This window comes from Erithacus rubecula, assembly GCF_903797595.1.
Source record: "Erithacus rubecula genome assembly, chromosome: 6".
Classification (NCBI taxonomy): Eukaryota; Metazoa; Chordata; class Aves; order Passeriformes; family Muscicapidae; genus Erithacus; species Erithacus rubecula.
In genome coordinates this window covers 46,829,000-46,855,033 of record NC_136688.1, presented here as the reverse complement: position 1 = coordinate 46,855,033, position 26,034 = coordinate 46,829,000, and the positions used below count along the sequence as shown (strand labels likewise).

Below are 26,034 nucleotides of genomic sequence, written 5' to 3'. Positions count from 1 at the left end.
AAATTAATGGAGTAGAGACAATTTTGCTTACAGCATTTCTTAGCTTCAAGTGCTGAGCTGTGCAACCTTGATAATGTTCTTTTCACATACTGTTTTGCGTGTAATTATTACCTGTATCAGCCCAAATTTAAAAATAGAGCGCTTTCCTATTGAATGTCTCTTTTAGGATGCAGTTGCAGCAGACTTTTAAAGGTTCCAATACCCTGCAACTCAACTGAAGGCTATTGGCAATGTCACAGTCACACCATCCAAACTCTGAAAATTTCAAAGCCTCTTTCAAAGCCCTGGGATGAGCACTCCAAAATGGAGGCAGCCGAAAATCCCTTGCCACTGGTAAAATATTAGATGTAATAAGATAAAATAGCAGATAATTTGAGGAAGAAGCTAGTTTCTAAAACAAAGTTGTCAAAGTAGGGTAACACTCCAGGCAACCAACTCCCACACCTTTTATCATCATCATTAGTCATTTATATTGCAGCAGCATGCAGCAACCCCTGCTGACGTCTGGGCTAGAAACCAGACACAGATAGTGAGAATGATACCTAGCCCAAGCAGCTTGCAAAATTACAACAGTATGAGGAATAAGAAAGGGAGGGAGGAAGAACAGAAGGTTGAAGTGGGTTGCTGAAGGTCGATTTGCACAGTCCTGGCACAGCCAGGAGATTCAGGGCCTCGATCCATGGGAGCAGCTGCTCCTCTGGCTCGTGCTCTGAGTGAGAAGAGAGATGGTAGCTCCACTTGTGCAGGTCCCCTGCCCCTGGGGAAACAAGCTGGTTGTGCCAGGAGTTACACATTTGGGAAAACACAAGGGCAAAGTGACACATCTTCCCTTCAGGTATTGGGGTAGAGCTCTGTGGCAGAGCAGAGAATTAGGATTTGGGAGGGTAAAGGTCACAATTAACTCACAAAATGCTCTGGAAAGGTGATTGGGACAGGCAGTGAAGAAAATAGCATGGGAAGAGCAGGTTTCCTACCCCCTGTACACTGGTGCATGGCTATAGAGTGTTTGCTGTTGGGAGTTGTGAGTATCACAGGGTCACAGAATGGCTGAGGCTGGGAGCTCTGCTGGTCACTTGGTCCAGCCCCTGGTCAGGCAGGATCACTACTGCCAGTTCCCCAGGACCATGTCCAGGGAGCTCCTCAGTATCTCAAAAATGGAGACTCCACAAGCTCTCTGTGCAACTTTTCCCCTGCTTGGTCATCCTCACAGTTATGTGCTTCCTAAGGTGCAGAGGTTTCCATGGCTTAGCAAAAGATTTCACCTTGCCTATGGAGCAGAGCCACTTAGATTCAATCCTTTTTTCTTATCACTTATTCTCTTTAAAAAGATACAACTTATGTGGCCACAGATGTGGAGAGATTATTTGCATATGTCTCCCTCTGTACAGTATGCCAAATCTCTGTCTGCAGTGGGTACTGTACTATATAAGGAACATACTTTGATAGATAATGTAATGCAACATACACATCATGTTGCCTCAAGGTCATGGTAAATTGTATCTGTTTATATGATGCATCTTGACACACTAAAATGTAGTGCTAGTAATTTAAAACAGTGATCATATAAGATGTGAATAAAACCAAGAACATAGCTACAAATTTCACTGACTTTTTGTATATGAGGATTCACTGGCATATTGGTAATTCTTCAAAAGGATTTCAAGGAAAGAATGGATATTTTGCCACATTTTTCTTCAATGGATGCCCAGTCAAATTCCATTCACAAAACCTTGAGTAAAATTACTGCTTAAAAGAAAGTTAATCTGGATTTAATGACCCCAGGACAGGGAGCCAAGTTTAATCCTGTTTTTTTTTAAACATATAATGGATTATTTTAAACTATTGCTTGCAATAAAGAGGCTGCTAACAATAAATAAAATATTCATAGTGTTGAATTATGCAAAACTGGTCATTGGAAATGATTGTGTGTATGTCCCAGAATCCTTATAAATATAGGGAGAGAGCACTGAGTCCCACTGAATCGGTGTGATAAGTAAATAAATAGCAATTTGCCTGGAAACAGTAGATTGGATAATGTTTCTTTAAACTTTGTTTTCAAAACAAAGTGTTTATGTGTTAGGAATTGTTGACCAAGATGTTCTGCATGTTTCACACAGACTTGGATTTTATTCTAGCTGCTGTCATACCAGGCCTATAGGATTGATGCTTTCTCCAATAAGATACTTTGCTCAGATTTGTAAAGTATCCCTTTGTCTTTCCTGTATTTTTAAAGCCAAACGATCCTCTAGGGAGATTTTGATCCATTTCTTTCCCTTTCATTCTCTAAGGCAGCATCAGAGTACTGGGATGAGCTGATTTGGAGAACTGAATCTATTAGTAGAAAAAAAAAATTATGGTCACAGATCACCTAAAATCCATAGAAAATGGTAGACCTGTTCTTCAGGCTCTGGTGAGAAAAAAGTCTTTCCTAAGAAAACAAAGCTGGGAAGTGAATGCTAATCATAGCAGAGATATTCAGGTGTTTTCAGTTCATGACATTTGAAGAAATTCTAACAAATAGAAAAAAAAAATCTAAGATTGAGAAAACCCCAACCACTTAGGCCAAACTTCTCCAAAGGCTATTTGAAGGCTGAACTAAATATTAATTCAAGTTAACCTGAAAATGCTGATCAGAATCATTTGTACTCTAAGAGAATGTTTGGATTTTCTTCACTATATAGGAAAGAAATGGAAGGGTGCTTGATGGACAAAGGTCAGGGCTGCTCCAAATTTGGACTGAAAAATGGCACCTTATATGAATATTCACAAACATTGGTAAATATAATTAACCTATTCCAGGATAACATAGCATTCCCAGATATTGTGATTTTAAAATCAATCTGTATTGTAGATTAAACAGGTAGTCATATGGATAAAGGTTAGATGTGAAAGGAAAAAGACTACATGACTGAAAAATTGAATATGCAAAGCACTTTAAAAATACAGTGTTACTCTACCACCCATCCAGAAAATTTGAGGCAGAGGAAGATTGTATCTAATTTTATCTAAATTCATGAAGCTGCCTACTGCTCCAGAGAACCAACCCTTTTTCTCAATTTCCAGATGAGCACCCTGTTCTTTGAACCACATTTTGTCTCTGCACCCTCTGGTTTAAACTGATGCAGCTCATCTTCAGTTTATACTGGTTGAAGAGTTGCAGCATAAGCTTTTTAAGAAGTCACTTTGCAGTACCAACAATTTAATTCAGCTTAACAGAAACATAGAAATAGAAACAGCAAAATGTCTTTTGACCTTTGCTGTTGGCTACAATCAAACCTATGCAACAAAGGGAGCAGAGAGAAAATGTTGGACATATGCTCAAGATGAAAAAAAAATGTTTGGGCATGTAACACAGTACACTGGAGAAAACACTCCAGAACAATTCATTGTGCTGAGAATATTATTCCTATAAGGCTGAAAGGGTCAGTGTCATCCTAGATTATGCACTGCACAAGTGCCAGCCACAGAAGAGGACCCACCCACAGGCCCTACACTCTTGGGCAGGTCAGTAAACACAGTTGATCTGTGGCTCTAGAGACTCCAAGGAAGGGCACAAAAACCCACCAAATAAAATGTGCAGGTTTCTTTTTGTTATTATACAGACTGCTTTGCTAAAGATTAACAAAGCCTTAATAATGACAATTATTGACTGTCCTGTCAATCCAGAGTTAATCAATGCCAATGATGGATGAAAATAACACAACTCACAAGAACATCCTTAAACAAAATTCCTCTATATTTCCTCCAGATACAAAAACAACCTTCCAAAGATTTCACTTTGTTTAAAGTAATTTTTCTCCAAAGAATTCCAAGCTGGTTAATTGCTTTCAAAAAAGCCTATCTAGCTTAAGAACTCAAGTCCTGCTTTCTTGTCCTGTCAGTCCTTAGCTCCACCCAAACTTCACAGACAGAGGTGGCATATCCAACCCTTGTGCTTCTTGCAGGGATTTTGTGTCACCCTCTAAACCACTCTCTTTTATGCTGAGACCAAAAGCCATGTTATGCATGCCACGGGCCCAAGGGGAGACAGCTTTTGTCACCCAGTGAGTTTTTCTGTTGAGTTTGGCATGGGCACTGCCACAGCCAGACCACAGACCTGGCTCTCAAGCTGCTGTCTGAGATTTGAACCATACTTCTCACTTCCTTAGAACTCCAGATGTTAAGCACACTCCAATAATTCACACAGAAACTGCACAGTGACTGGTGACTGAAGTGCAGCCAGCTCTGGAGTGAAGCACAGGCTGTTACAAACCAGAGGGCCATGCCAAATGGTCCAGAGGACAGGAAGAGATGCAGATTTTTTTTTCTGAAGAGAAAGAGCATGGCAAATTTATACTGGGGAATATCTTATTCCATGGCTCAAGAGACATAACCCTTCTTTGCCAAAAACTGGGGAACCTAAAAGCTCATAACTCTACATTAGTGCAGCAATTATATTAGCTTTCCTGTACTTTAAAAACCTGAGACAAAAGTTTAATATTTCTGGCTTTGCTTTTTAAATAGAAAGTGAGAGTTACACTAGACAAACTCCAATTTAAAATCTCAGCAGGGCTGACAGCTGTATTGAAGAAGAAAGCTTTTCACAGTACTAGCTTGTGGACTGATTTTAATAATGGACATTTTCTTTCCACAGATCCAATATTTATACTCTTGTTGTTATTTTAAAACCTGCCTGGGGACACATAAATCTGCCTGTACCATAATTACACTTACCTACATTTCATGCCTGCAATCAGACTAGGACCTATGGCAGAAGCCATAGGAATATTGGGCAATATTTTCTGCATTGATAAGAAAGACTCCAGGTATTTTTCCAAAGGGATAATCTATTTTATGTATAATAAATTAACTTTGTCAATTTTTTAGAAATCTAAGGTTTTGTCAGGAGAATATTTTGGCCTATTTCTGGAAGCAAAAATTCAGAAGACTCCTGTGTCTTTTTTCTTGAGTTTACGTGTCTCTTCCAGTTGCTCCCAAATTCTGGTTCCTTTCTCCAGTCCTTGCTTCCCTGGAGTTGTTTGGCAGGGGTGGAAAGGAAGGGAGATGCAGGCTGGTTGAGACCTTCCAAGAGAAAGCTTAGGGTCGTACAGCTCATAGCTACACTGAAACCCCCAGAAATATTCCAAGAATCAGGCTCTTTATGGAAACCCACTGGTAGTGTTTTAGTACTGCTGCTGCTTGAACTACAAATGTCAGAAGCAAATCTGTAGTGATGTGGTGCTGCAGGCTGGCTTTGGGAAACCCTTCAAAAATCTGTCAGTGAGGCTGGGTAAGTTCCCTCCTCCTATGAAGTCATCCATTCTGGTCACAGCTACACTCTGCATTGTCCCTGGGGCTAAAGTAAACATTACTGAGAAGGAAATGTGCATGAATTACAAATTTGGAGCACTTCACCACATAAAGATATTTGCAAATATTTAAGAGCAGAATACCTTTCTCATAGGTACCTGCATGCACACCATGCTTAACCAACATGTGTCACCTTCTGTACACTGCACACCCAGTTAAGAACAAACTCTTCCACACTGCACTTGCAATTACAGCTTTGGTGGATGCTGTTTCCTATCACAGCAAGGATGTTTGAGTGGCCAGAGCACCACTGGGGACTGAGGAGGTGGGGTCTCTGTGGTCCTAAGGTCACCTTCATGAACACAGGGACATTCTTTGCAGTTGGGAAGTTGGTCAGCATTAACAATTTTGGCTCTGAGAAACTGTGTCTCTGTCTTCCCTTCATATTAGCACTCTCTCCCAGTCATATGCTGCTGGGACAATGCTGTGCAGAGCTACTAAACATTTTATTAAAGTACATGATTGCCATCTTGTCAAAGCAGTGTATGGGCTGCCTCTTCCTCATTGCTGCCAGGTGGTAATTGCTAAGCAGGAAAACAGGGATTTGCAAAAATGACTGTGCTTCATAGATGGCACATTGCCCTTTCTTGAAAGCCATAATCCCTCTGTTAGCACACAAATCTCTGCTGCCTTCCTTCTGTTTTCTCATTCCTGACTTCTTGTAAATGCTAATTTAGATTTTTTTTCTTGTGTCATTTTGCTGTGAAAACTGTAAACACTAGAATATCACTAGGTATCACATCAAAAGAGGGTTTACTGATGATTTGGGCTTCATTGTTTTTTTAACATTCCACCTTTTTTTTTTTTCAACAGTACAGTAAACAAGATATTTCAAACTTTCCAAACAAGGCTTATAAATTCATCCTGTTCCAACTTTTCCGACTTGCAGTCATTTATAATTGACATCAGCTATTTCTCTGCTACAGTGACAGGACTGCTGCTCACATAACTGTCCCCAGGGTAGCTGCCACCAAGCCAGGTGGGAGCAGAAGTCTCCTGGAAAATAAAAGGCCTGCACCCCCATGAGGAACAGCTTCCTGAAACCACAGCCACAGTCCTGCTACACCCTTTAGATGCACTCCAAACCCATGCCCTGCCATCCCTCCCCTGCCTGTGCTAAATCCAGCTAGATCAATGCCAGTGGGTACACTTACACACATTGTATAGTGAAAGTGTAAACAAAGATCTAACGTGGAGTTGTGCTGCCACTTTAAAGGAGAAAGAGGAAATCAGTTCCTTTCATTATCAATCATTCTCATGGAGTTTTGTGGCTGACAAACAGGCTGCTTGAGAGAAACAAAACAAGAGGTGTGCTAAATCTTGGGGACACCCAGCTGTGGAGCAGCAATTCTCATAACAGTGGAGATGTGTGTGCAAAGGGATTGTGCACAGACACAGAGATATGCCCTGAACATTTGCTGAAGCCCCAGGAATACAGCAGACAAATATCTGAAAGAGGAAAGGAATGAAAACTAAGATCCAGATCAAGAAACAAAGGGCAAAGCCAAGGTATATTTGTATTTTCTACCATAGCAACTTGTACCAGTGGGGAAGATGAAACAAGCCAGTGATTTGATCCAGTTGTGGAAGAAATCAGTGGCACAATTCTCACTGACCAGCAGGCACTGGACTAGGCTTGGAAATCAAAAGTTGCTGAGATGAGCAACAGTGAGAGAAACAAAATATAGTTTGTAGTAACCTAGTCACTCAAATTGCATATGTCTATATGTATATATACATATAGACCCTACAGCCCTGTGTTAGTCCCTGAAAATGAACCACCCAGTAAATTATCAGTTCCAGTAATCTCAACAAAGACCTTGCAACCATGAAGATTCACAGAAAGTCCCATTCTTTTGTCAATACTAGTCTTGTTTAGTAACAAGTTATAAGGAAGACAGCCCCTGCATCATGCTGCAGCATGGCTTTCTAGCTTAGGTAGTTAAGGAAAAGCAGAGTTACAACCAGAGACATCAATAAAGATCAGTGGCAAGTGATCCTCTCTGCAAAAGGCTTTAAAGATAATGAAGTATTAACCATTAATACCAAAAATCAACATAAAGATCCACATGTAATTCTGATAACTGGGACCAAGTATGTAGCCAAGCAGGCAGTGAAATTAGTTACTATCTTTTTGGCATTCGGTGTGCTTGCAGAATTAGTTATGGGAGTTGCATTCACTTAGAATTAAATTCTCTAGAAGAGGCTGTTTCTCTTATCATTTATTCAGCATCTACCCCTGTCAGACCCTGATCTCAATAATTGATATTAGCTGCAATCTATGTGATAAGCAGAATAAAAAGGTTCCTGAATTTCGAGCACACCCTCCTCTTGGTTGGATTCATTCTCAGATGATCTGTGCTGAGCCCTGCAGCTGTTGTGAGCTCCTGCAGGTGCAGCAGGGCCAAATCCTGCCCATGGCTCACAGCAGCAGCTCCTGCAGCTGCCTCCTGCCCACAGCCAAAGGCACTGAGCTCTGCCTGCCCTCCTGCTTCCCATCCGTCCTTCAGGACCTGAACTGCACATGTACTGTAACAGATCCAAGAGGTTTTCTTTGAGTCCCTGGTCCTGTACAAGCATAAATCAATGTCTGTATTGAATTCTAGGTTATGTGAAAAGCGCTGGCTTTGCATATTTGTGCTTTATCATCCAATCAGTAGGCTAGAAGCAGTAAGTCAAAATCCTGGGAGGGTAAAGCCAGTCAAAATACATCAGTGAACACGGTCTGAAAGAGTAGGCATTGTTTGGCATGTATCTTAAGCTGTCAGGAAGAGCAGCCAGTGAGCAATGCAGTACTTGACCTGACAGCATGATACAGATCATTTACATAGCTTTTTACAAACATTAACAGATTAATCCTCACCTTGGGACACACAAGCAAGGTTCAGTAGCCCTGACAAACAGATCTGGAAGCTGTCTCCCACAGTGATGGTAACCTGATTTCCAGGAGGATCAGCATTTTACATCTTGTAAAAGCAAAGAGGATGAGACTTCATACCTCCAGACCAGGAGAAAAAGAAGTGTGAAGCAGATAGCAGCTTTGGCCCAGCCTCCTGTGCTTGTGGGGAACTGGGGCTGTGGGGACTTCCTTAAGTGCTCTATCTTGGCTCCTGTTCAATTCACACCAGCTGTGAGGATCACAAGTGGGATGGTAGCACTCACCCTGGCACTGAGGACACGGGCTGTTCATGTGCAAAGTACTGCATTTCACACCCAAATCGTAAAGCAAACCAAGCTTGAAGTGGAAAAGTTCTACCTGGCTGTGATTTCCTTCCCAAACAGTTACCCAGAGCATCTCAGTTCATCTCAATGGAATCATTTAATAAAAGAGTAGCAGATATCATATGAGTGGAAACTGAATTCTGAGCACAGAGCTTGGGCTTTGCATTGAGGAACAGGGAGGATCTGTGATGGATATGACCCACAAGATCATACTGACAGAACTCATAGGCCTGGAGACAAAGTGGCACATGGCCACAGCCCATGGCACCATGCTGGCTGTTTTTTTAATTACATGAGAGATGATTTGTGCACACATCATTCGTGCAGCTGGGAAATCTGGTTTTAGCAGTATTACTGAGGGCTGAGGAGCTGTCTGTAAACCATGGGGGTCTGGGAGAGCAGGTCCCTGGTGAGGCAGGGCAGGGTGTGATCCCACAGGTGTGACCCCTCACAGGAGGCACATGTGCATGTATGCACTGAAGGGATGAAAATCTTGGTTTATGCCTACAGGCATATGGGTGTACCCAGATGCTCTGTCATGGGGTCTAACTGTGCATGTCCTCATGGACTGGGGTAGACACAAACAGGATCTGTAAGGAATGTTGGAATGATGGAACAGGAAAATGAATCCATACATACTAGAGATGTGAGCAAGGAGAGGATGCCAGATTCTTTAGCTATACAGTATTCACGTGCTGTAACTTGGTAAAAATTTTTAACTGAAGGTCTCTGTTTTATGAAGGAAATTGCTTATCGATCCTGTCTGCTTGCATCATATTCATACTGTGCTATTCACATGCTTAACCTGGAGAGACTCAGAAAGGTTGTTTCTCTTTTCACACACAACTTGACTTCTGCAGGGAGATGCTGCACCTCCATGTGAGGCTGTAGCAAAGGGCTGTGGGTAGGAAGAGTTTGTGAGGGAAGGAATGTTATTGTTCCTGACATTAAAATCCCTGTGATGCCCATTTTGTGGGCTTTCTTCATGTCCCCATAATATCTGCTGAAAGCCAGATGAGAGGCCACAAATGTATTTGGAGATAGATTCAGCAAAACCATTGTAGGATTCTCTCTGTACCTTTACACATTGTCTACTTACGGATTTTTTTTTATTTGTTTTTTTTTAATGATGCTTTTGCTCTATCTTCTCTTTTGAAACATTACAGATGTGATTGGTGGTCTTTCCTAGTTTGCTAAATTCAGTGAGGAGCAGAGCAGGAATCAGGGCCCCTCAGCATTAAAACATCCATTGCATGGTTTTCAGAGTGGAGCCAACAACTAGACTGAAAAACAACAGTGATCCCTTAAAATTCTTTTTGAAAGCACACTATGAGATGCAGAATTTCTGGCTTAACAATTAGGAACAGAAGTAATAGACCAGCCCTTCCTCAACCCCTCCAAAGGGCTCATGATACTACAGCCATGCAATGAGCTCCCTCACATTACACAGGGTGTTCCCAGTGAAATGACACATTAAAACATAACATTAAATAATGTCACAGATGCCATCACCTTTATGCTGAGCCAACAATACCTCAGAATGGCTCCAGAGGAGCAGGTACAGTGTAGATTGTCATGCATTTCCACAGGAGTGTTTTCAGAGCTCATCCAGCTGTGCCAGGCTTCAGAGCATTTTGGTGCAACATTCCATTTGCTATGGACTGAGGTCACAGGACCCCAAACCAAATGAGTATGACATTACTGAAAATCTTCCTTTCAGAAAGGTTTGTTCTCTAGCTTTCATTAATACATACAGAGGACAAGTACTGTGCTCAGCAGCACAGAAACAATGCTGTCCTAAGGCCCATTGTGGTCATCCATTAAGAGCCACGTTCAAGAATTCTTTAAAAGCCTTTATGAAATCCTACCTTCTCCCATTAAGTATTTTATAGTGCTTCTATATTCAGTGAAAAGCTACATTTACTGTGAACACCCAAACAAAAAATAATTTACTCAGTGTTTTGTTTAGATGCAAGGTAATAAAAAGGAATTTCAACACACAGCTCTTAGACAGTCTTGTCATCAGCTTTCTCATTCCAAAAGTTACATGGTTTTGTTTTCAAATATTAGGCTTGTCTTTCTTAAAGGAAAGTTTATGCATTCTTAACATAGTTCAGTAAAATCTCACTTTGCAGAATTACTGCTAAGTCGGGATGTTCAAAATGAAGTCCTAAATTTATCACTGTTTCACATGGAGGAGAAAATGTTGCTTTTTAGTACCTAAAGACATATGCAAGAAATGATAAAATACAACTTTTCATAATTCAGAAGTTAAGACTATAGACTGCATTAATATCCACTGAGGCTCTTACAATTAATTCATTATTTATTTTTCATTATGTTGATGGACTTCAGATGTACTCCAATATTTCTTAGCCAAATAAAAAACACTTTAGCTGTAAAAGTTCAGTAATTACCCAACTATAATAACTATATTTACTTTCCAGACTCCTAATGTTGTGGAAAATATGCAAGTATTATAAATCCCATGGTCAGATGCTCCAAGGCATTTGGATACCTTACTCCCTCTAGCTTAAAAAATAAGTACTGGCCATGTGATATGTTAAGTTTTAAGCACCTGCATGTGCTTGAACTTAAACACCTTATATACTACAATATCCAAGGTTCCATGGAAAAAATTCCCAGCTTAGCTAGAAAAGACTTCCAGAACTTCTTTTATGACATTTACAGAAAACATTAGGTCAAGTTTAGTATGGAAGGCTGAGGCAGGCTGAAGACAACACTCTGCACCATCACTGTGGATGAAATTAGAGTGCAGGTGAACTTCCTGGCTGCTGAGCTCTGTGCACTGGAGATGATTTTGAAGCAAGTTATGTAATTCCTTACTACAATGGAGTATATATTGACAAAAGCATTCCTTTCTAATATTTTTTCTTTATAAGCCAGTAAAAATTTTATTTCAGAAAAAATAAAAGATGATATTTGGTGCAGTAGGGTCCATTTTAAGTTCTCTTCTCAACATTTTGCAGGAATAAAACCAAAGTGAGAAGAGATTTCCAACAAAGTACTGTTTTTAATCAGACTTTCATATTCTTCTGCATTAATATGCCACTGGGTAATTGGACAAGTTCTGTACTTGTCAGCATCCAGAGGCATGTAACACCTGGAGCTGCACAAATAGACTGATGTGAGGCAGATACTAGTTAAGCTTCTGGGATATTTTTCTGCAAAACTCATTCCAAAACTCTGGCATATTTGCAAAAAGCTATTTTTCCTTCTTGACATGTACAAAATTTTTCTGAGTTTGTATTAAGACAACAAGTCAGATTTTATTTTTTCCCCAACTTGAGATGTAATTTTAGCAGCTAAATACTTTCCTTACAAGCCATCTTTTCATTTTTCATAAAGAGGATCCAAAACTGAAAGATTACCTTGGACAGGGGAGGCATAGCAGGGTTAATATTAATAATCACTGTTGAGTATCATATTCTCTTTCCCCTCTTTTCTCCACAACTGCTGGATTCATAACGACCTGTGTGGATTCTAGACAGCAAATCATCAGTCTTTTTATGTTTTAATTGGAGATTTTTTTTTATGTGTTGAAATTTGATTAATTTACCAAAAGCCATCAAAACCATTGCCTAGCCCCACAGCTGTCCCTAAACCCTGACAGCATAGACAGGTACATATGTACATCCCCCAGAACCCATGTGGCAGGTTTAGGATATTTATATTTAGTAGCTTTCTGTTTAATATAGGATCTATTTCCCCTGTGCAGCAGAGCAATTACATAATTAATGGTTACATTCAAACAGAATGGCTCAGGAGAGAAAAAAAGAATTTTGAGGACAACTGTGTCAGACTGGAAAGGAAGTATGCATCAGTAATTCCCTTTCACATTTGATGCTTCAGCCAGTATTAACTTTAAAATCCTAATAGAAGTCGTTAAGCAAAGAAATGAACAAAATGAAGACCAACCTTGCAGGGACAGTGATGAACTGAGAATAAGGACATTTGGGTTCAATTTCGAGCTCTTCCCTTGCCAGTATAGCTTTGGGCAGTTTCTTTGTTGCTCAGTTCCTTATCTATGTAATAAGGATATTAATACTCGATTAATTCTACTCCTTCCTGCATGCCTTTTGAAGGTCTCTGGAAGGCTTTTGTAGTAAAAAGTACTACTTGTGGTTTCTGTAAAACTCTGAAAAATAGAGGCCTGCTTTTTGCTGAAGACACAAGAAGAATTAAAGGAGGAAATTGGCATCAGATCTGGTGAGAACTGCTGCTCATTATCAGCAATATGTAGTGCTAAAGAGAAAAAGAAAGCTTCTAGCTAAAGGAATAAATATAGCCAATAAATATTGGGACAGCTATAAAAGATCTAGTGAAAAAAATCACAACAAAACATTTTCCTCTTAAAACAAGCAAACAAAAGAAAAAAGATGTTGTAAAATTTCACTGAGAAAAACAGATAAACAGATATCAGTACAATTTCTTGTAACAAATTGAAGTCTGATTAAAAAATGTCAAAATGAAATCTTGTGTCATTTTGACATCAGTATTTCCAAACATATTGTTTTTAGAACTTCTTATTTTTTATCCAGGTTTTTCTAAAACACAGGTGCTGATCTATAGAAATTACTTGACCCAAAACATTCTTTCCATGGACATTTACACTTAAATGAGAAAACTTCAAGTTTCATTTGGGATTTGTTTTGGGTTTTTTGCAGGCCTTTCAAAAATCAGGTTTCTGCTGGATCTTGAATCAAGACAGCTCAAGGCATTCTGAATACAGGGACTGCTTATGTGCCACATTTTTCCTGACTGGAAATAGTTGCTGCAGGTGTGGAAAATATTTCCACTGCTCACTATAGCTTCCCTGACAAGGCAGATGGTTCAAGCTTTAATTCATACTGTTTATTGAAAAAATAGTTAAATGGACTCAAATTAAAGACAGGTGTTCTCAGCACCAAACCTTTACTCTAAGTATCTTAAATGAAAAGGAAATTACTAATTTTTCTTGCTTTAGAATTGACAGAGAAAGCCAAATGCAGCTGTTTTGCAAGTTTTAAAATTATTTAAAATGTCACTAAAGTGTCTTAAGTCATAGCAAATCATGGGCAGTAATGTATGCTGAAGACAATGAACCCCCTGTATCATGTAAACCTTCTCTCTCAAAACAACACACTCTTTAGAAAAGAATCCACTATTCTCACTATGCATATTACAGGGATAAAATAAACAAATGAACCTATTACTGCATTAGTGTACTGGATACATATAGGCTGTTATGCTTGTTTTTTATAATATTTCTCTTTCTGCCATAATGTATAAATGTGTGGAATAAAAGTCCTGTGCAAAAAAGAACTGTTCTTTACAAACGACAATGATTTAAATACTGTTTGTTATGTCATATAGATCCTAATAATATAGACTTTATAAGCATGCAAAATTGCACAGAGAAATAAAACCCAGATGATTTTATCCTTCCTATTTCAACATATGTCTATATTCTGTAGGAAATTAACTATAATTATGATTTTATATTGTGTTTCTATATTGTAAAAATAAATGTTCCTGGATCAACTGAAGAGCTAAACATCATGTATTAACTAAAAAAATGAAAATATTTAATGTAGTAAAAAGCTGGGTAAATATCCTTGAACCTAATAATAGCGAGTTTTTTGTAATATCAGTGATGTTTCAAATAAACCCAGGATGGGTTACTGGAAATATTGACAATACCTAGAAGAAATGTTAATACTGTCAGAAAAATAATAAGGCAATGAATGTTTCCAATAAGAATACACTTTGTTTCAATTTGGAGGCCACTAATAAGGGTGAATTTTTGCATACTCTGATAATTTTTCTCTAACAATGTATCTGTACAGCTGCATGATCTTTAAGAATGTAATTAACCTATTTTTCTTGCTCTAATTACAAGGCAAAAGATTTGCATAGGTAAAAAGAAAAATGATTTTGTTTAGAAGGGAAATCCAAATTATGCCTGAAGCCTAATAAATCTGTTGCCATGACAATCAAAGAGCCTGGTTTTATAAAACATTTCAGAATTTATTCACATGAGTAGTTCTTACTCACTGTGCTAGTTTTGACCTCTCTCATTCTGAGTGACCACGGTAAGAGATGGAGCCCAAAGTCATGGACTAAATGAAACTCAGTAGGGATTTTGTGGCATTTCTGGATATTTTACAAGGGTGGTCCACAGACTAAGGGAGGGATATCTGCATGTATATATAAAGATGGTAAGGGGGCTTGGTTAGTGAGGATGTCTTAGATACCTGAGCATTATGTAAATGGTGTAGAACAAGGAATAGAGAATGTGCTGGGTTTAGCTGGAAGAGAGTTAATTTTCTTTCTAGTACTTAGTATGAGGTTATGTTTGGTGCTAGAAACATATTCACAACACAGAGATATTTTAGCTCTTGCTGAGCAGAGTTTCCACAGTGCCAAGGCTTTGGTACCTCCCATCCCATCCCAGCAGAGACTGGGCTGGGGCTGCTCCAGGAACTGGGAGGGAGCACAGCTGGTACTGATGACCCCAAATGACCCAAAGGATAGTCTGCATATGGTGTCATATAAAACATGTAAAACAGCATATAAAACAGGGGAAAGGCAAAGGAGAAGGGGAGAAGGAATGTTCAAAATTGTGGCGTTTGTCTTCCTAAGTAGGCTGGGTCTGACATGACTGAATACCTGCCTGCACATGGGAAGTGGTGAATGAATTCCTTGTTTTGCTTTGTTTGAGTGTGTGTGGCTTCTGCTTTACCTACTAAAGAGTCTTTGTCTCAGCCATCAGTTTTCTCACTTTTACTTTTCTGGTTCTCTCTCCTATTCCACCAGGGAGGAGTGAGCAAGCAGCCCTGCAGTGTTTAGTTTCCAGCTGGGGTTAAACAATGATATTCATGCAAGTAGTTCCACTGGTTGACATAGAACTGCTGATGTCAGGAGGGGTTTGCAATGGGAAACTTGAATTTAGGATGTAGTCCTTGTTCACATAGAGAGATTCTTTTAGACAGTGAAGATGACATTTATGGGCTGTGTTGTTCTTCCTCAGTTTTGATTATTGGTTCTTACACTAGTCCCATATTTTAGATAGCAAAATACAAAAAAATTCTGCTTCAATGCACACATATATGTGTGTTGAACCTTTACTACTAAAATCAAGGCTGAACCCTGTTGAAATATTGCCATACTACAATGTTTTTTCATCTGTGCTTTCTCTTGCTGCAGTGATTTGAAGGAGTTGCATTACCATTTGATCTTTAAAAACTGTCTTATGGAGTCCTCCATCATATAAGGAAGAGATTTAGTGGGAATTACCACAAAATTACATCTTTTGAATTAGTATTTAAGCTCTGATTCTTGTTCATGAGTCCTGCTGTGGCCTGGCTTTTGTGATTTGGCTTTATTTATCCTTCCCATCCTGAGAACCTGCTCCCAGGAACCTGCCATCTCCATACCCAGTTGCACAGTCCATGACAGCTGCCACACAAACCTGCTCCTGATCATGAAAAGCTGTCAGATTTCCAAGGAGTTGCCTTCAGAGTGGAGGCAGGCCCTTACCACAGTTTAATCAAGAACCACTCAACTTTCCAAACTCAGTCATCAACAAGGATGTGTAAGAAAATACATATGTTTCACATCACCACTATATCACCTTTAGTTCTACCTAATTTCTGAAACAGAGACCCAAATGAATGAGTCTTCCTGGAAAAGAAATCTGTTCTTCTATCTCAGTTTATTAATTGTGCAATGCCTGATCTGCTTGGCAATTTCTTGACAATGACTCTAAGTATTTATAAGTTAGGTAGTTACAGCTCCTTGCACTCCCCTAGCACCTTTCATCCAGGGAGACAAAACCACATTACTTACAGCTCTTAACAAAAAATATCTTGCAATCCCCACTGAAGGTATTTCTAATAATTCTCAACACTCTTCTAATACACAGCAAAAATTACTTGATGTGCGTACATTCCATACTGGAATTGTCTATTTTATGACCTGGGTAATAATTCACAGTGGTCATTTTTGGCTTTCTGACATGTGTAAGAGGATCTGTCTCTCACTGTTTCTAAAATACAGCATCCAAGTCTGCACTTGATAGTTGTTTCCCATGGAAACAAAATAGAATAAATATTTTGTACCTGCCAGTATGAAAGACATTCAAAACCTTTCTCTAGCTTTCATTTACTAAAATAATGCTACTCAGGACCATTCTTGCATTGATATAGGATTTCTTTTACCTCCCATTTTTGCCTTCAGTGCGTGAGTGGGGTGCAGGGAAGGCATAGAACCATGACCCCAGAGAAACAGACAGAGCAAGAGAAGGAGGAGGCAGGAGGAGGGGAATGGAGGGAGGGAGGGAAGGAAAAAGAGAAAGAAATGTCAAAGCGAATTCCTAAACATCCTCTTTAGCATGGAAATGTGTACAATGCAGCTGCAGATGTTCCAGTCCAAGTGCAAATGACAGCACAGGTGTGAAAAAACACACACACAAATACACACTGTCACAAAGCAAGGGAGAAACACAGAAATGATCTTACAAAGCTGCTGCAGTAATCAGGACACTTGCTCCTGAAAACAACCACGCAAGCAAACATTCTTCTGTTACCTTTGTACATTTTTCAATATTCTTTTCACTATTGCTATTATTTTATGCCTTTCACCACATCAGAAAGATAGTTATTATTAAAAGGAAGGAAAAAGGCCTTACCATGCAGTGCATCAGGAGGAGATGAGAAGCACAGAGCATGCTGCAGAGATTAAGCTCAGCATGGCATTCAGATATCCTTTGGAACTGAAGAAAATTGTCCAACCCATTCTTACTAACAAAGCGGACAAGTTTTCTCTAGGCTTGAATTTTTCACCAGAAGACAGATCCTTACAGTGCATTATATTTTCTTCTTCAGGAGATATATTTCCTCCAGTTAAGTTTCAGCTCCGCAATGCCATTTCCAATCAGCTCCAAGAAGTTCTTCATTCCCAGATTCGCGGTGTCACCAGAGGGACTCCAAAGAAAATGAAAGAAAGAAAGAAAAAAAGAAAAATAATACCTTACCAAAGCCCTGAAATTACTACACTGAAAAGGAGAAGATAAAAAAATCCCACAACACCCCCTCATTTACTCCATTATCTAGGTGTTTTACAACAATCAGTACTACCTCTTTGGTCTCATATATGCAGTGCTGATCATTAGTAACAAAGGAAGAGGCAAAAACTTTCCCAATTTACACATGATGCAATTTCATTGCTGCTGCTCAACTGTGTACTACCAAACAACCTTTTTCATCCTGAGGCATCTTTAAAACCATCTGACAAAAACACCAGCTATCCCTTTCCCTTCCCAAAGAATATGAATATTAGAATTTCTAGAAAAGTGTTGAAGAAAATCTCACAAATAACCAAAAAATCCAAATCAGGTCAAAAAGCAAAAGCCTTGAAGCAGGAGGCTTCTTGAGAACGAGGTACTTTGCCTGCAGAATTTGGGGACGCACACATTAAGCACCGCACGGAAGGAGAAAGGGGGAAAGAACAGTGGCTAAAGGAGTGTTTGGAGAAGATGGGGTGGGACCTAATGGGTGCCAGGCAGGAGTGGGATCCTGAGTCACCCTCAGCCTCCTGCCTGCTCGCTGACAGCAGCTCGGGCTTCCCCTGCACTTTCTGCAAAGCATATTAATTGATTCTGGTTGCTGAGCAACTAACTCTGGGGAGCCACATCGGCAGCTCCAGCTCCAGCACAGCTCCAGCAGCAGCAGCAGAGACAGGGGATGCTCTGTCCCTCCTCTGCTCCTCCCGGGATCAGCCACCCTACCCCATGTCCTCAGCTGCCCTGCAGGGAAGCTTTGCAAGGAACAGAAGCAGCCCTGAGTGGTGCAGCAGGGAGGAGGTGGGATGCTCCCCCAGCCTGCGCTGCACTGGCAGGACCCGAGAGCAGCCTGGCTTCAGGATGACAGCAATGTCCCTCTGCCTGGGCCCTGGGCCACAGGAAACCCAACCAGCTGTGTCAACAGGTAGGTGAATCGGGGTGGTGCAACTGCCTTCTGAAAAGCAAAGATGTTAAAACTACAAGTCCCACGGTTATCACAGAAACATAGAATATCCTGAATAGGACTCACAGGGATCATCAAAATCCAACTCCTGGCCCTGAACAGAACATCCCCAAGAATCACACCATGTGCCTGAGAACCTTGTCCAAATGCTTCTTGAACTCTGTCAGGCTGATGCTGTGACCACTCTTCTGCAAATCGTATTCCAGTGCCCAACCATTCTCTGGGTGAAGAACTTCTTCCTAATATCCAATCTAACCTCCTCTGACACAGCTTCATGTCATTTGCTCCAATCTTGTGTGAGTTTCTAGTTGAGCATGTGGCCACTTAAGCTCTGTCCCTACAATAACAGGAACTATTGCTTATTCCTGACCTTTTCATCATGTTGAACTTCAGACAGGGCAGACACTTGGCTGGCTGAAAGGGTGCACTCTAAACCAGAACCACCATGCAGAGGAATTGCCCAGGTGTATTTGACACTGTTTCTAATACTGCAAAAGGGATGTCTCTGACAAAACCTTATAATTGCTTTAACTGATACATTTAAGTTCCATGGAAGAGAGAAGCAGCAAAGAGGCCATTTAGTTTTGGTCCACAAAAGAGATGGGATAACTGAGCAACTGGAGCTGGCTCAAAGGGGCTTCTAGGCTGCCTCCAGTGATGGCCCAGTAGGAGCAACACAGAGGATTTCTGCAAAGCTGGTGCCAAGGGGATGGACCCTGAGCAGGGCCTGACTCCTGCAATTCATGGCAGGGTTTCCTCTGACTTCTGTGGCTCTAGAATCTGAAGCAGCTCCCCAAAACACCATAGTGTCTGAAAGAAGACATTTCCCTTGTGGTGTATGAATCCTTAGTCAGGTCATGGCATTTGTTCAGCACTGACTAAGCTGTCTTTCTGTTGCACAGGTAAGATGTAAGAAATGAGAAGACCTCAAGATTTCTCTCCCTGTGACCTGGCAGTAAGCACAACACTAGATCTCAGCCAAACTGCTCACGCATTATTACTGTCAAACATCTGAGCTAGATCAGCTCTTTATTCTGTTATAGTGATAGGATAAGTTAAAGGGCAAGGCCCTGAGAACTGCCTTAGCTTGCAGTCACAGAGCAGAGCTGTCTAATTCTTCCCTTGAAAAACTCCAGCCTGTATCTAGTAACCCTTTCTAAGTGCAAACACCAGGTCTCTGTTAAAAGGGACAGGTTATCTTAAGGAAGAGAGTTACTTTTCTGACAGTAGCTTATCTGCACTACACTGCTTTCATGCTTCATAAAGAAAGATCTACAATTTAGCCTCATTTTCTTAACAAAGCGAGATGCTTCACATATATCCAGAGCTCAGGAAGAACCACGAGATCCTGTTAGCAGAGCTGCTGTATGAAGCAGATTGCAGAACATATTCAGTTCATCCAATATGTTTATTAATATGAGCATATACTGGGAATTCCTTATCCCCCAAGTACAACATCCAGAGAAATATGGGAACATTTAGACTAAGAGAACAAAGAGAGGTGGAGAGATTTCACTAGTTCTTGCAAAGGAATTATTAAGTCTATATAAATGTATTTCACCAAATACGTAGTAAAGAAAGATTTCTTTCATCATGATAAGTTGTTGTTGTTTTATCTTTCCACTATTACTCCTTTATATTCATGGTGGTGCCTGTTTTTATCCCCAACAGTACAATCTTTAAAAAGCGTGACAACAAAGTATTAATATTTTAATGTGCTTTGTTTTGTACTTTTTTTTTTTGTACAAGGAAGAATACCAAACAGTGTTGAAGTTCTTTGCAGTAGTGAAAGTATCATTAGAAATTTTAGAGAAGGGAAGTTTGAAGGGAAAAACAATAAAACAAAACAACCACAGAAAAAAAGCAAGTCAACAACAGGTGATTTAAAGATGAAAGCAAACTAGTGTGTAAGAAGGAGCTACCTGATTATTTTAAAAGTTTAGGAGAGGTAGGTTTGGAGATGTCAACATTTGTGCAACTTTTAACCTTTTTTTTAGAAAATGCCAGGCTGCTTAGATAAAATTCAGTCTCTTACGGAAAGCATGTACAGTATCTCTCTTGCACTTACACAAGAGTTGAATTTAATCTCATATAAATGCTTTTTATTATTCATTGAAAAGACTGACTAATGCATATGTTCTATTCCTATTCCATTTTTATGTACCTTTTCTCTTCTCACCTTTATATCCTTTCAACAGTAATATTATCCTCTTTGAGAAAATACATGTCCTGTGAGCCAGAGGAAGCTAGGACTGAGTCAGCCCTCATTCCCTGAGGGAATGCACAGCTGGTGTCCCATCAAAACCTGGCAGCACTGAGCCAGACAGGACCCCTACTCCAGAGCTTGGGCACCAAAATAACAGGGATGTGAAACAAGCCATGGCACTGGGCTGGACAGTCAATTTCTGATCTTAGACTCTATTGCCAGGACCTGATAGTGAGAGAAAGTCCCCAGGGAGACAAATGGGAAGGAAAAAGACACTTGTGTGGATATGTTCTAGTCCAGAGTGTAGGTGAGGGCCAAATGGAAAGATGGCATTTGAAAAAGGCCAGTGAGTGCTGCAGCAAGCACAAAGTGGTGCCTGAGGCCAGGGGCAATATCTGTGATTTGAGAAATGAATTAGATTTCTATATGTAGTATTGTATGTAAAAGATACAGTAATTTTAACAGAAATACAAAGATATGCCCAGATAATGAAAATTATTTGCCATATTAAATAAAAGGTACAATTCAATTATTAACCAAATTTTGATTAAAAACTTGTGAAAATTATTTGTGAGTAAGTGTTCTGGGCATGGTTCTCATTTTAACCTTTCAAGATCCTGTATGACATTTGCTATTCAGTCAATTACAGCACAAACAACTGAATTGATTTCTTGCCTTTTTAGTTTAAATGCCATAATACATGCAGGAGAGTCTGAGCTTCAGTGAGTGTATTTCCAGGTCATCAGGAATTAATTGAAAAATCTAACCATAAGAAATAAACCTTCATTAAAAAAAAAAATCCAAAATATGCCAGAGGATGTACACAAAATTCCATCTATCTACACAGCACTTAGCATTCCTAACTCCTATTTTTAATGTATTTTAAATATATTATTAATGTAATAATTATTTTCCATATTCTATATGGTAACTGATCTCTTTCTTTTCTGTTTTCCATCAGTGCAAATCAGACTAGGATACCACAGTTGTCAAAAATTTGTAACACTAAGAAAATAGTATGTGGTAAGTAAATGGTAAGTAAAGCCAGTAAAATGAAAAACATTTAAGATTTGTTATTCTCTTTCTTTCTAAATAAATGCTGCTTTACTACAACTGAACTACCAACTGACTAAAGAATGATAAAGGTTACAGCTTGTGTTTGATCATTGTTGGGTTTGTTCATACTGTAGTGAGCATAATCAATTGCAGTACTCATTTTTGTTCATTGCAGAGTTACATTCAGTTTAAATTTGTTATGTACCAGTAATATAGCCCTGCTTCTTTACATCACCGTAGCTCTAAAAATAACATTTCAATACTGCTGTATAAAGAATGTATGCACAAAAGATGTGACTACCTGGCTAGTAGCACAGCCACTTCATTGCAGAAAATATATTCACTAAGCATCTTTTTTTTTTCTTTAGAAAAAGAAAAGCTGTTTTGAAATTAACTTCTTAGCATACAAATGAAATATAAATGAGTTATTTCAACCCACTTAAATACTGATATCATGACCCAGACTTCCATTTTGTACATGAAATATGCAGCAGAAGTTGTATTTTTGGAGGGAAGTCATTGATATTTCACACAAGTTAGATGTCAGAATAGAGAGTTTTATCCCAATTCTCTGCCATAGGTAAAAAAATGCTCCCTGATTTCTGTGGGAAGATGACTGAGCTGTGTTCTTAGGAAACTACTCCAGTCTCAGACAGGAACTGCTCAGCCTGTTGCACCAAACAGAGGCAGCCCTGCCCCTCTAAAGCTGCAGCAATGGACTCGTTCTGTGCTTGTATTGAACCACTCCAGAAGACAAGTGCTGTGATGTGAGAGGTGGTGATGTGTTTGCAGTGGCTGTGCTCAAAGGGGAATCTCATTAGAAAAACACTAATCTTGCTGTAGAGCTGTGTAGTAAGATAGGACATGCAATGCATGAATCCATGGAATCCCAAGGGTGATCATCTGCCTGAAATTCCTTTCTAGATAAGCATGTTCACACGTAGCAAAAAAAGCTCTCAAGCAGCAACAGTTATTACTGCTGAATAAATATTCATATTATTTCTCAACAGGCAATATACCCACTGGGCAAAAAAATAATAGTATGCTAATGAAGGATCAGACAGACATGGCCTAAATTAGTCCTACTACAATTCTGTTAAGCTCTTGGGTGTATATTACATGACATTACTATTTAATACCACAGAACAAAAAATTCTCTCTCTCTCCCTCTTTTTTTTTCTTCTTTTCCCCCTTCTTTTTATTTATAGTTTGTTTGGTTTGGTTTTTTTTTTTTTTTTTCCCTTTAGCAAAAGAGGTGGAGGTTGCCTTTCCTGAGTTAATTTCCAAGCATTAAGAAAAGTAACATAACCTGAATATTTATTTTTACATCTAAATCTCTTAATTACTACACAGGATGCTGCTAGAATTAATGTTGCATAGCAGCCAAAGTAGACCTGAACATTATTCAATACTCCAAAATATACAGTATGGGCATTGTCATGATACTGCAATAAATGCACCTTGAGGAATATGATAGAAGCCAGATTTAAGTAGCTGCTGGCATTTCTATTCTGAATACAGCTGATCTCCAGAATACCTCTATTCTGTCAAGTAAAACCTCTCAAATGCCTCTTCATTCTTTGCTTCACAGAAGACTCAGCAGCCAGTTTGGTTTTCTTTTTGCCACTAGCAGAGGTGTCTTTGCAAGCATCCTTCTGGTGCAAGTCACTTGGAACAGCTCAGAAAGTCTCAAGTTTAACAGAGAATGCATCTCAGCTGCTGGGGGCAAAATCTCCATCAGCAATCCTCTGCCAGGCTCCTTTAAGTCACTCCATTGATTTATATTTTGAAAGCTCTACTGAAGAATAAGGTCCTGGTATTCAGGATTTCACTGAGTTAAATGATACCAGCAAAACACACAAATAGAGCTCCACAAGGCACTGTGAGCTATGTCTCCTTAAAAAAAAAAACAACAAAAAAACCCCCAAAAAACAACAACAACAAAAAAACCCAAACAAAAAACAAAAAACAAACAAAAAAAAAACAACCCCAGCAAAAAATCAAAACCAACCTGAACATGTTAACTCTTTATGATACACCTGTTTCTAAAATATCCCAATTGCTTTCAGGCTTTTCCTTGGAGCTGGTCTCTGTTTAATTAATTAATCACAGTATTTGCACATCTTGAATGCTTTGTTTTAATGTCTCACTCCCTTCTGTGGATTTCTCACTGTGAGGTTTTAATGAGAGGCATTTCTCATGTTTTTATGCAGAATTATTACATGGAGGAGAAAGTGATAATAACTCAGTCTTCTCTTAATTACACTTCTAATTATTCTTAGAAGTTTATTTATAATTGTGTCTGCCAGCAGGATTTGTTTCAATTATCATAGCCAGATTGGAAATAGAGCTTAAATGAATTCCTTCTGTAAACAACCATATTTTAAAACAAGCAAACAAAAAGTATTAATATTTATTTTTAACTCAAAATACTTCCTTCTCTGATAGTCATTCTTATGGAAAAATCTTAGAGTATCATGTAAATTTTTTGCCCTTCAATACTACTAATAAATAAGGTAGCAAATGTTCTCAGAGGACACAAAAAACTTAATTAAGACAAAATCTATTTATGGTCAAAGGGTCCTTTTTTTCCCCTAAATGGTAATAAGGGCTTTTATGTTAAAAGTCTTCAGACAGGAAGCCTCACCTCTAGAGGCACAGCAGTGCCATTACTCAAAAAGAATAAATGTTCTTTCAAGGGTGAATGGGAAAGAAATATCTATTTTTGATGCTGTTAGATTCCCACTTGCAAGATAGGAAACCCCTTGCTCACCGCAGTATCTACAATAACGCAGACCTCATCTGAAAAGCAAGCTGCTGAAAGATCTCAGCTCGGGAAATCCTGTTTCAACTAAAATCATCTTTAGAAAGTACAATCCTACACATATTATTCCATTTTTCATAAGAAATAGAATTATTTTAACCAGAGTAATCTAGAAGTAATTATAGGATGACTGAAAGAGATGTAGAAATGGGTATTTCAGTATGCACAGATGGTTGATATACACATTCTCTTCCAATAGTATTAAATATATAAAAGTTAGGGATTAATTTGGAGTGAGATTAATATCTTGGCTATGAAAAGAAATAATAGCTGTTGTTAGGAAATGGATTTGTAACTCCACAGACAGAAAATGCCAATGTGCTATACTGAATTATTAGAATCTAGAGATAAACAGTTTGCCTTCATATCAAACACGTTTCCCTTCAACACCAGTCCCCTGCAGACCCCTGCTCCCCCTCCAAAACAGCATGGGAAGAGAAGCCTGTGAGACTTACCTGTTTGCCTTCAGAGGATGAAGAAGTTTAAAGCATCAAAGTTCTCCTGACAATCAGCCACTAGCACTTAGCTTACGTGGAAATAATTACATTCTTCCATCTTTTTAGCTTTCTCAGGAAGTGAAAGCTGGTGATGGATGCCAGCAGCCTTGTTAAAATATCACTGTAATCCCTCCAAGCTCTGGAGATTGCTTAGAAAACCAAGTCATAAACATGCAGTGTCTACAGCTTCACAGGCAGCTCAGCATTTTCCAAGCGTGCACACGTCTTCCTTTTCCAGCACTGTACTTCACAGAGCACTCGACCTATCTTCATTTGGGTAGAAAGAACACAGTTGTGGAAAGTAAATCCTGTGTGAACAGAAGTGCTCTTTGTGCTTGTTTTCTCACATCAAATAGTTATTATTTTAGGAAAGGAGACACCCTTTGTGCTTTCGGTGGTTGCTGTTCCCTCATCGAGGAAAAAAAATAAAAAAAGAATAAAAAAGCTTCAAATAGAAAAGCAAGAAGCAAAGAAGAGGATACAGCAGTTCAAGAAGCAGCAGGCAAGGATGGGTGTCTTGTGATTGCTTTGAGTTAATACTCCTCAGGGGGAGTTGAAAAAAGCACAAATACAGCAAAATCTGTCTTACAGAGTAAAAATCTGTTGTATAAGCCAGTCTCTGGCAAAGTAAAACAGCATGTGCATTTACTCCATTAATTTATAGCATCCCAGAGTGCAAAGGAAATTGGTAGCTTTCTGTTTACTAACAGCAAACAGGTAGGAAGGAGGAAAGAAAATTCAGTATATGCAACTCCTCTAATTGTTTCTGCTCTCCTGAGAAATGTATCACATCTATTGTGAAAGCAGTATTCATCAGTACCACAGAACATTTTATCATTATCAGAATTTTCT

The 26,034-nt window shown here is 39.2% G+C and overlaps 1 protein-coding gene across 2 annotated transcripts in view; it reads right to left on the bottom strand.

Annotated features, from left to right (window-relative positions):
* The window catches only part of TUNAR (transmembrane neural differentiation associated intracellular calcium regulator), a 150,913-nt gene that overhangs the window by 11,325 nt on the left and 113,554 nt on the right, over positions 1–26,034 (bottom strand). The window contains exons 1-2 of one of the 2 annotated variants that reach the window (XM_079309583.1): positions 25,141–25,237; positions 17,264–17,558 (exon numbers count right to left, since the gene is read on the bottom strand). In XM_079309583.1, coding sequence (XP_079165709.1) covers positions 17,264–17,302 — 39 coding nt within the window. In that variant the 5' untranslated portion in view covers positions 17,303–17,558; positions 25,141–25,237. Of the gene's footprint in view, positions 1–17,263; positions 17,559–25,140; positions 25,238–26,034 lie in introns of those variants that run through there. The other variant, XM_079309582.1, reaches the window with a different exon arrangement.